Source organism: Netta rufina (genome assembly GCF_964035555.1).
Source record: "Netta rufina genome assembly, chromosome: 8".
Lineage (NCBI taxonomy): Eukaryota > Metazoa > Chordata > Aves > Anseriformes > Anatidae > Netta > Netta rufina.
Genome location: NC_140131.1, coordinates 6,824,366 through 6,836,973, shown reverse-complemented (window position 1 = coordinate 6,836,973; position 12,608 = coordinate 6,824,366). Strand labels below are relative to the sequence as shown.

General features: G+C 35.1%; 1 protein-coding gene across 1 annotated transcript in view; it reads right to left on the bottom strand.

Moving 5' to 3' along the window:
• Positions 1-12,608, bottom strand: part of FAF1 (Fas associated factor 1) — a 158,226-nt gene that overhangs the window by 77,602 nt on the left and 68,016 nt on the right. Inside the window, exon 8 of the mRNA XM_084290700.1 lies at positions 3,546-3,632. Coding sequence (XP_084146826.1) covers positions 3,546-3,632 — 87 coding nt within the window. The remainder of the gene's footprint in view (positions 1-3,545; positions 3,633-12,608) is intronic.

The following is a 12,608-nucleotide window of genomic DNA, read 5'->3' as shown; positions in this document are numbered from 1 at the left end:
AGGGGATGATGCAGAGCCTCATTACCAGCGTGTGACATCTCAAGTGGTACTCATCTGTAGTGCACCTGACTGACTTGTAGACCTACTCCTGCCTCAGCTAACATTCATTGGCATATCTGTACAATGAAGTATGGTTACTTGTCCTGAAATGAGGATATGAGGTTCTGGTTAACAGTAGTGTTCAGGGAAACAAAGCACTAGCAGCAGCAGGTGCAAGGACAGGAGCTGGAGGTCCCCTGGATGGATCCTGCACACATAGGCACAGTTACACCACCAGGAGCTTTGCTTTCTGTCTTTGTTTCTCCCTTCCCCACCCCTCCACTTGTTCTAGAAATTTTACACCTTTTTCATATACAAATTTGTTCCATTTGGACAAGTTGGTTATTTGTTACTTATGAAGAATTTTGATGCGTTATGAAGAATTTTTAGCAATGCATTTTGCATCACTACATGGAAATGGCTTAAAACAATGAGTAAGGACTACCTTTAATACAGAGAACAAAAGCAGAGCAAAAGCAACCTCTCTCCTTCCCATACTGCGTATTGGTTTTCTCTGCTACCAAAAAAACAACAGAAAGATCCAGGGCAAAAAATTCATCCTACTGAAATAAAGTAAAAAGTGACCTCAAGGGGGAAAAAGTTTTACCTTAAACATGCATCTGTAAAGCTGATACCCCAAAAATCACATGCTCTCATGTAAATAAAATCATAATGCTTCCATTTAAAAACTGTAACTGAAATACTGCCTACTACTGATCTCACTTTTTTAATGCATACATACTAGAAGGTTGCTCGCTCCACTCAACAACAGCAGTAGTTACCAGAGGACTTTTAGAAGTTCAGCCAATGCAACAAAGAAAATGAAAACCAAGCCAGAATAATTCACTAAAAATTCAAAAGCACATTTCGTTTTATAAGCTCGGTAACATTCAGGTTGTCATGATATCCAAAATAAACAAAGATTGAGAACAAACCATGAACCTATTTAAATCAAATTAATTATTTTTTAATTTTCTAGGATAATTTTCAAGACTTCACTGCATCAGTTGATGACATACCTCCAAAATAGATTAATTAATATTAAAGACTTAATTTAAGTTTTACTTAAGTAAACTTGTTAAAAAAATATTTTAAACTCATACATTGACATTGTTTGAACTTTAATGAAGCAGAACAGACATAATTCACGGTGTTAAAGTTATTCAGGCACAATAAAAGCTAAAAACGCTTCTTTGTTGAATGGTGAAATGAGATTTCCACAGACTATGTACGCCTTGTTTCTCACAATTAAAGCGTCACAGCATGAAAACATTCTCCTACTTGGGGACGTTTTGGTACCTATTTCCCTGGTGAAAGCGTGCAAAAGAGTTATTGACAATTCATACAGTATCCCATATTTCATTAGGTAGCACAAGCAGAGAACGTATCTTAACTCTGAGGGGAGACGAAGCAACAATGTTTTAAATGACTATTGACTCCACTAAATTTCCTGATAATGTCAGAAGACCGTAGTCTGTCAGGTTCATAAGAGACTCAAGATGATACAGGAATCCAATTATGCCAAGTCTATTTAGTTGTCCTGTTTGCTAAGCCAAAGGTTAACGAGAACTGCACTGAAAAACCTCCTGTGGTATTACAAAGTATTTCTTCTGCTGCATAAAATGTAAATGAAAAAGTATTTTAATCAAGTCTTTAACTCTTTAATTGTGACTGTGCACTACACAATACAGCAAACAAAACCGATGGGAAAAGTGTTTTAAAAAATCTGTCACTTAACGAGAGAGATCATTACTTATTACTTAAGTAATTATTGCTGAATATTTCCAGCATGCAGAGGAAAAAACGTGCAGATAGTCATTGCTAGCATTAAATCTTTATAAATAGTAAGCTACTGCCTCTAATTTTAGACAGAAATTAATTATATTTTTGTTGGTAACACATTCCAATCTGTTTACACAGCTGACAAGTCTCAGCTGCGGCAGACTCTAGCAGTGAGCTTTGAGGACTCTCCTGCTTTGGAGCAGATGACTCAACATTCACCAATTTCATTAAAGATGAAAGGGGGAAAAATTCACCTGCAACAATGTCATTTGCAAAAACAGACTTAAAACTGATTTATGAGTTTTACATATGCAATATACCCTACTCAAAGAAAGGTTTCCCCATCATTTATTGTTTTTTTCCTAACAGCTGTGAGAAAACAGATTAGAAGGGTTGAGTTTCCAATTCTTCTCTGGGCTAATGTAAACTAATAAAATGTTAAAATGGATCCAAGTTTCAAAGACTAATTACCACACAACAACATGCTGTTATTTCAGATCTTATATCTATACTCTCATATACGCTCTTGAATACATGGACAAAGATTAACTCACCTCTCACAAACCTAATTACTGTTTCTGCAAACAATTATACTAGAAATTTGGACAGCTTTTGCATTTTTCTTTTTAATTTGCATAAATCCTTTACCCAGAGGAAAAAAACACAGCAATTGTGTACAAACAGCAAATCTTCTTTTACAAGAAGTGGAGTAGGAAAGGACAGGAAAGTAAAAAGTAATGCATCGAAGATAATGCTAACATACAGAAACAGCAAATCCTAATTCCATCTTCACTTTGTAGCATACTCCGGACAATACTTAGTTCAAATGTTTGATTCTATAAAAATGAAAGTACTCAACTTTTTCTATAATTTTCTCAGGTCGCTGTCTTGACATCTACCTACAACATAGCTACATAATTATGTAAGTGTTTAAAAACAAAACCAAAAGAAACCTAAAAATAAAGGTGAACCTCACCAGCTGGCAGAGGAACTACCAGAAAATAATTGTCTGAGCAAAACTGAAACATACGATGTAAAATATGCTGTAGAGACAACCATTCAAGGAATCAAGTCTAATATTTAACAGAACTCTGCAGTTAAATCCCACAGATTCATGAATCTGTAGGCAATTCTCTATAGTTAATTCCGTTACTGAGTTTACGTTAATCTCAGATAATATTATGTTCTATTTCTAAATAATGGTACTAATAAAACCTTTAAAATATGTCTTAAAATTGAAGCATCTTGTATACATAAAATTTACAGTTTCAAAATGCAATCTTGCAAATGTTGATATATGTTGATATATTGGTTCTCCAAGAACCAAAGAAGATACTCTCCACTGATTTCAACCTGCCTGTTTAACGTGTGCTTCTGACATCATCCATGAATCGATTACTCAGAATATATGTAAAAATGGGATTTTTTTTTCCTGAAGATTGGACACTGCAATAGTCCTCCTCAAATTTCAAACTTATGTGCAATTTTGTTTCAATCTAAGAACATTGGCTTCTTGTAGTTTAAAACACAATGAATTTGATAGACATGAATAATTTCCACGGAAATGTGCTTCAATAAGCCAATAACTTAGTACTTTTATCTTTCAGTAAAAAGCTCTGTTGAATGTATATGGGTTGATAAAAGCCATTGCGCGATTCTGATCAAAATATGACTAAAATCAGCTATTTGTAGGAAGAAATGAAACAAGAACCAAAGCTACTTACTGAGTCATCTGTGGCAGAAGGAGGCCAGCCTTCCCACAACTGGTGACGGACAGGAATACTAGTTAGGTCGTACACATTCCTCTTTACCTGGGAAAGAAAATCAGGACTTGTACCATCAAAAGTGTACAGGCATACAATCATTTTCATCATAACTCCCAACTTTTTGATTCTTTTCCAATTATTGTAAAATGGGTTCCTCCAACAGTCAAAGGTTCAGATCTGTTTCAGAGGTTTATGTGCAACACAACTGAAGTACAATGCTGCCGAAAGCAAGTGAACAAACTGCTAAAGAAAAAAAAAAACTATAAAATATCACTCAATTTGTTGTTAATGAAGTATGGTAAACACGGAAAACTCTTCCCTCAAAAACATTAACACATTAAAAAAGAACCGATGCATTTCATCAGATGTTTTGTGATGAGCAATTATTAAAACCTCAACAAAAACAAAAAAGTATTTTTGTACTTGTCTAGTGAGTGATAGTTCAAATTCTGTGTAATATCTGTATAAATATAATAAGATAATAAGATAAAGATTGCAGAAGCAACAATCACACATGAATGTTGCCCCACCAGAACCGTGGCCAATGCAAGGCTTACAGCAAACACTGCTGGGTTTTGATTTGTTTTCTATTAAACTGCTACACAGGAATGTGTGGTCCTCCTCTGCCTACACAAATTTACTTTCATTTGTAAGCGAAGACCTCAACAACCTTTACAACAGCCAAAAGAACATTTTCAGATAGATAAAAATTAGGTTTGATACATTTTACTAACATCTGACGTAACATTTCAGCAGAACATCTCAGGAAGTCACAAATTGTGTCCTGTTCCCAGCTCTACGAGGCCACACAGTCTGATGCCAGCAGACAGAATAACCACGTATTTGACACATTAAACCAAAAGATATTGAAGCAGATGGGTAAGACTTGACTTGAAGCAAATGCCAGGACTATGATTGCAAACAGCATATTCTGATGACCTCTTTAGCCTTTCACTTGTTACTTGTCAACTGGAAATTACAAAAATTCCTCATAAATGGTACATTACATTTATGCCACATAACATTTAGGTTAATGTTGGTTTTGTTCAGAAGTTTTGGCAGGGAGATTGATCTGGTAACTACATTTAAATTAAAATTTTGAGAGTTATATTTTAATTAAAAAATAAACCAAGAACATTATTTTGTTTTAGACAGAATACTGATATATTTTTAAGTAAAGTGTACTTTGTATTAGTGCTTCCTCATATTTAAGAATGCCATGCCTTAAAAATACAAGTATAGCTTAATTACAAAAAAAATTTATTTAAATCCATTTCAACTATACATATATAGGGCATCTTTGTGTACATGTGTGTATGCACACACACACGCACCTGTGAAAAATGGAATTATGGAAGACAGAACCCTATAGAACTTGGTGTATGATCTCATTCCTACTGTTCAAAACAAACAGCCTTTCTTCAGTGCTTCTTAACAAGAAGCTGGCCTGCTGTGCAGTGTTCGTTTCGCAGTAGTATCAAGGTAAAGAGATGTCATTACTCAGAACTGACCCCACAACATCCCATCAACATGTAACAATACTGAGCTGTGATCACAAGAATATGGTTCTTGCTATTTTAGTTTTCCTGCAATAAATACCAGGATAAAGCATATCTGTGAGATAACCATTCTCCAATTACACATCAAAAAGTTGTATTTTCCCAATATTAAATTATAAAAAGAGCTATTTTGAAATAACAAGTGAAACTTATTTACGGAAACATGAGATCAATAGAACGACATTACATTGTTTTCAAAAAGTCTTCAGAAGTAAAAATAAATAACTCAGAAGTCACATTCCTCAAATTCCCCTTTAATTCCAAAGCACAACAGAAAAGCATTATGAAAAAAACAGTATTTCCCTTCTTTCATTAACTCATCTGTAACTGCACTGAATTCAATAACATTCCTCTGCTATTCTAAGCTTGAAAGGCATGCTCGGGGTAAAGTGTTATGTTGGTATAAAGCACAATGCCAGACTGATGTGCTGAACAAAAGTGATCAAAGTTGAAGTAATTTTAGCCAAGGCACAAGTATTCTGCTGCATTATTCTACCAGAATGACATCTGTTGAGCAACTCGTCGCAGGATAAACTAGTTGTTCTAGACAGGGCTGGTCGGGGAGGAGACCGTGCAAAACTTATTGGAGTAATGTTTGATTAAACAAACTGCTCGGGTTAAGATCATAGCTGGATTTTGAATCCTTGCCAAAGGAGTCCTCTTTCAAACAAGAAGAGGCAATCAATTATTTAAGATAAAATAGGTTTGCTTTAAAATAACTTAATTTTTAGGTTTATTTGGTAATTAGAACAATATCAAGAAAGCAGAGTGCGAAAGTTTTAGAAACTACAAACATTTAATAATCAATTACTGAATCTCCCTTTTCTTCATTGTTTCAATTTCAGTTTAAAATTTAAAAAAATATGTGAAGAGGAAATAAATACTCGTTTTAAATATAAGCATAAAATGCTTCTTCACTACATCAGCAAAATAAAAGCCTATGGCTATATTCTTCATGCAACTGAAAAAAATTCAGTTTGCACAGTGAGTGGAAGAAGTGTCTGTTAAACTTGCATTTAAAGTTCCCATAATGTTGATAGGAAGACTGCAATCTTTATAAGTATATGTAAATCTAACTAATTTCCAGTGCCATCCACTGAGCTACATTTATTGGCAAACTTTTTGGTTCCCTAGCTTTGATCAGTTAGAAATACTAATTGGTGGTATTGTCTCTGTGTAGCGCAGAATTTCTTTTCATCATGCTCAGACGCCGTGATGACTGGCACATTACTATGGCAGCCACCCCTCAGATTATAATCTCCAGAATATACTAAATCATTTAAAAACAAATTAGAGGCACATTTATTTGGTTCCTCAATTCATCTGTGAACAGTATCAATACCAGTGTTTAAAAGGAATGAGGAAAAAAACACACAAATATTTCAGATGGATTTTTATGTAAGTATATATAATTCCTGCAGAATACCCTGCCTTGCAGCTGTGCCAGGTGCTGCAGAAGCACATAAAGTTTTACCTTTACTGATTTTCTCTGCTATTAGAACAAAATTAGCATATTAAAAGATGTTTCTAAAAACCTATATGTCGAAGTAGCCAGACTGAGAGAAATTCCCAGGCTGAGTCCTACTTTCTTACCTTTCACTGCTTCTTTAGGAAGTAAGAATATTCCTTTAAAAAACAGGATTAAACACAGAAGACACTTTTTTTTTTTTTTTCAGAGATGAAGTTAATGTAACATTCAAAGCCCTTCCACATCTATTTCACTAAGGATGAAATGAAGTAAAATAGATAAATAGGTAACAGGGCAAGAATTCTGTACCAGGTTATATGATGACGACCTGCTGGTGGTTTCACGTATCAGGAGTAAAAAGTTTTTTTCTAGAAAACTAGTAAAACCCAAAATTTACTGTTAAAAAGTCTAACACCTGCAGAACTGTTTAAAAAAATTAAATATGCTGAATCATCAAAGAAGTGTCGTGCCTGAATCTGTATCTTTGAATCACAACAAATCACAACAAAGTTTAACAGTAGTTTCCCTCAGGCTGTTTTCTGCTTATGCAGGTACAAAGTTAATTGAAATAATGTAGATAATGAACTTTTGTTAGTCTTATTATTAAATATAATTTATGCAAAGCTGTAAATTGGCTGAGATGCTAAAGACTGTTCCAGGCACATAGGCAGCATGAAAGACAGTGCAAAAATGAGTGCATGAAAGGAAGACAAAAGGAGCAATAAAGTCAGAGGACTGTGAGGAATGTGGAATGTGAGTTGGGGGATGCAGGGAAATGAGATCAGACGCAGACAGAGCAAGGTTGCATGGGGCTTTGATAGCAAAACGGGAATCTTGACTTTGACATTGTAACAGAGAATTAGCCAAGACAAGCAAGTACAATTTTCAGGGGACAGCAATGATACGGATGGGGCAGTGACAGGAAGAAATGCAAAGTAAGCAAAAGCATTTCAGTGAAGAAAAACAAGGAGGAAAGGGGGGAAAAAATAACTGAAGTGATAATCATCAAGACTACAGAGGAAAGCCTTTAACACCTCAGCCAAAGAACAGAAATGTTCCAAGGACAGGTAGTGGAGAGCATCACGGCTCTGGCAGCAACTCACGGGAAGCAGGGACGGCACCTCCAGGTTTCTACACACAGGGGTGTCAGAGGTGATAAGGCAGTGAGGCTGAAAGGCTACTGATGTTATGGGTAGTTCTGAACAGAGAAGATGGGGCAGATAAATGGTAATTTCTGTTAACTGTGGACTACCAAAAACTGTTAGATATATGGAGATGCGAGAGTAGAGAAAGAATTTCTGAACCAACACCTCTGCCACAAGCTGCTGCACAGATGTGCTCTGCGAGAGTAGTAAAGAAGCAGGACAGAAAGGAAAGAGGTTAGGAGAGAAAAAGTGAGCCAAAACAGAGAAAGTATTTTGTATTTTAGCCAGCTAGCCACAAGCAGGATACAGCACGTTACTAGCCCTTTCTTTACAAGCAGTACCACATCTCTAAAGACATGAAATGATAACTTTCTAACAGCTGACTGAAGCTCAAATTCTGTAATGCTTCCAGTTAGTCAATTAAGATGTCAGAATCAGGCTTTATAAAATACTGGTGTTTGCTTCTCAGCAACTACAAAGCACTGAAACACTCCAAGGCAGACTCATGATGCTAGAATAACTATTTCCATTTGCATATTTACTCAATTCACTCTAATGGAATCTAAAGGAAAAAATATATATATTTCTAATCAAAATATTTTATCTTTTGCTTTGTGCTTTTAAAGTTTTCCTCAGTAAGCTAAAGCTTTAACCCACAAATGCATTTTTGATGCTTCTAAATCTTTAACTGCAATATCTAGAAAAGAGATTGAAGTACATAAATTTTGCCACTAATTGTTGGAAATGTGGAATAAGACCTTCCCATGTCCAAGGAAGAAATTAGTAATTTAAAATAAGTAATCCATGCTATTTTCAGTTTGAGTAATGAGGCAAGGAGAAACAGGTAACTACTGAAAGGAAGATTAAGTGGCTGAATAGGCGGACGTGAAGTTAATGCATTATTTTGCTGTTACGTATTTTGAAATGGCAAAGGGAAAATTTTCAGGAGAAAAAAATCTGCAAGGAGACAACAAACTTAGAGAGATGATTCACCATAACTTTTTAGGAAAAAAAAAAAAAATCTAATTTAGAAAAATAGAATACTAGACATGAGAACAAACTCCCCAGAATCCCCTTCTTCTAGAGAGGCATATGGATTTTTTTGGTCCCCAACTAAGCACTCAGAGATTTTTTTCCCCAGATTCAGGTCCATTACACTGAGTCATTAAACATGTCTTGAACACAGCAAAGAATGAAAGCTGAGTAATTCAGTGTGGAAAATTCAACAAAAAATGTTAATTTAATTTTACTGAAGCGAATTCTTGAGGGCTGGATACAGTCCAAATTACTTACATAAAATATTATTGGCAAAATTTAAGTGTCCTAAACTCCAAAAACTGTATTTTTTTCCCTGTAAGCTACTTGGCCAGGTTCTGTCTACAGCTGACAGAATGTCACCTTCAGATTACCTACTCCCTTTACATCACCTTTGAGCTGTATTTGCAAGCCATAACACTTATTCAAATAGATTTAGAATACCTTTAAGTTACCCCTAAGTAACAGTTATCAGAAGCCCATCTAGAGTGCAAGCATTACCAGATGACTTAGACTTAAATAACACAGTTAAAGTTCATCACATTTTGTAAACACTTGTGAAAAAGCATCCTGCAATTTCATTTCAGCAACAAAAATGTCATGAATAAATTACTTTCATAGATTTCACACATTTTCATACTTCCTAATCCTTGATTTCACTATTTGGAACTCATATTTAAACCTCTCTCAAATCAATCTTGGATGTCACTTTTTTATTATTATTATTATTTTTTAATAGTTTTCTGCCAATTTAACATCTTAATCCCCCAATCTACAAAAAATCCAGTGGGTAACACCAGTATATTTTTGTATACTAAAACTGCACATTTTGAAAAAAGAAACTAAGAACCAGGATTCAATTAACCACTACACTGATCATTATTATGTGAATTCCTCCAGATTACCTGAACCAAATACATACCTATATTATAATCTGAAAAGATGGATATCCCAAGCACATGGGATATCCCCCTCAAATCTTTAGCAAGTTATGTTCTGATCCAAAAACACCTTTTTCCAGCCTCCACCTCCTGCCCCAACTTCTCCACCAGACTTAATCTGAGCTCTCCAAACTACCCGATACCACTTTTTGCCACTGCTTTGGACCTGCCCTCTGGCTGCAGCAAGTCGCAAATGTTTGGCTATATTCATTACAGATCTCATTTTGCTCATTCACCATCTCTTAGCTGGACATACTAAGGATACTGAGCATGAATATCAGAAATTTGAATATCAGAAATTAAACTTCCACAGAATGCCAAACACATACGCAATGCAGGACGTGCAAAGATACAGTGAAGCACCTTTAATTAGAATTGTTAAAAATGTTGTTTCAACCATGTTTTTCTGCCAGCATACATGCACATTTTAATTTTACAGAGTAAAAGGCTTCTCTGCTGATCTCCATCCATAAATACCTAAACTAGGTATCCTTCTAGAAGAGTGTTACAGCGAAATGCAACTTACAATCTTTTCAACTTGATGCAGAAGTTACCGATTGCAGCTATATGGCCTGCGCTCCCCAAAGGTTCAGCCCACATAATTATTATGATTCACTGCTTGTAGTGCCTAGGAGACCTAATTGTGATAATCCCCTCTGAACTTAAAAATGCATGACCCTTTGAATTTCTTAATAGAAAGTTAGAAGAAATAAATTCTTACAGAAGAAGGAGAAACACATCCTTAAAAAATTGAGGCAAGAGATATGAGTATTAAAAGAAAAATCTTTTTAGCAGTACACAAGCATAAGGTTGAAATAGGGTATGAAAGAATTAAGAGTGTGAGCTAGCTGTGACATTAGAAATTGAAAGGAAGATGTGATTAGGGTTAAAAGAGATCAAACAACAAAGACTTAGTGGCAAAACAATTTTATGAATTAGTTTGAAAATGCCTTAACAACTTCTGCTAACAAAATAAAACTGATGATAATACTTGAAGTCTTTTGGTTTTGTTTTGTTCTAAATAGCGTGCTGACTCAGAGGAGATAGTCCTAGAAGTCCTAGTTTCCTTCTCCATTCCGTAGACATGTTCATTTAAGAAAACATATTTATTAATAACACAAATGAAACGATACAGCTCTTTTAACTGATCTTCATGTGCATTATAAAAGAGAACAGGCAAGTGATATTAAGTCATCTATTACCAGGTCACTAACAACAGACAACTGCTCTTTTGACAAAGCACCCAAAATAAAGGACGAATACAGCTTCTAATACTGTTCCCCCAAGGAAGGATATTAATTTGCCATAGGAAAGTTACCAAAAGAGATTGCTAATGCTACAGTCTATCTGCTTTAATGTCCTAAAATGTTGATAAATTGCCAAATGTCAAGGATTTTATTCCCATTCAAAATTAACATTTTAAGTCCCCTGTAAAATGAGCAGGACAGCTCTGGAAGTCCATACTCATGCAAAATCCCATACCTGTTAGGAAAAATTAGGCATTTGTTTTGCTATAGAAAACATTGCTTTTATTTACCAACTTTCAGTAGATTTCAGATTGCTTTAAAAGCATGATGGGAAGACCTCTACTGCAGCAGCATGTGCAGCTGTAGCAGATCTGAAGCCAGACAGAGAACCTCACCGTACCAAATTCAGAATATACAAGCTGAATTAGGATATCTCTAGGAAGAAGCCGTGAATGATGGATTAGAAGACCACTGCAATTAGACAAGCATAATTACTAAAATCAGTTCTATATCTTCAGAAAAAAAAATAGGCTGCGCTAGGGTAACAGTTTGCATCTGGGCTAACCTCATGAAAGAGGGAGAGCCGGGAGCCAAGGGACAAAAATTTTGTACATGGTCTGCATACTTGGAGACTTTACATATATTCCTAATAGATTACTTGAGTGATGAAATCAGTAACTTGGAGAAAAATATACCTTAACACTTACCAATCATGAAGTTAAGGGCATGACCAAGAGCAGTACCTCTAATTCAAACTACTTAAAATTGGTATGAAAACAAACTTTACTAAATACACCTTCTGTGCATCCCAACATCTCTCAGACCCACAATAGACAAGGCTAGAAGCTACAGCCACTAAGGGGTAATGGTAAAATATAAAAAAGATTAGAAGCTAAGAAAAAATTTGCACATCACATAGGTTTCAGCCCAGTTTGTCCATATCACGTGTGCATATATTCAGACTACTATGCAAACAAGTATAATTTTGCAGCTCCTACCTTTCAATCTCCTTCCTTTGTTAGAAATTATTGTGTGAACTCCTCAGCAAAAGTTGGTATTATACTTTCCTATATCTTATAGTGGCTGTATTTTTTTGTTTTAAGGAAATAATTGACTTACTGAGCTATAGCATGGTGAATTACTACTATATTTATTATTTCTAGGGCATGAATTATTAGTAGAAGTGAGAGAGAGAGAGGACGTGATTCTTGCAGTGGAGAGTAGATCTGTTACATTTTCACGGCTGTCATGTTCTGAACGAAAGCTGAATTTAGACAAATTTATTTGATGACAAACACCCTCACCTTCATTTCAAAAGAAACTGGCTTGCAACAGCCAAAGCATGATAAATACATGTATTGCTCTTTCATCACTTCCCTATTTGTCCATTTTCATGGGTTTCAAAAGTAATCAGTCATACCGATAAAATGACCACTTATTTTACCATTTAAGAAGATGAATGGAATTTAGATGTCCCCTTTTTGCTGCATTTAATTATGGCAAAAAAAAAAACAACACCATTTGTATTCATATTGAAAAAAAAAAAAAGAAAAAAAAATATTTTCCTCTTACAAATATCTTTCCACCTTAATCCAATGAGACTCAATCCTACTTTCTCCAGAAAAT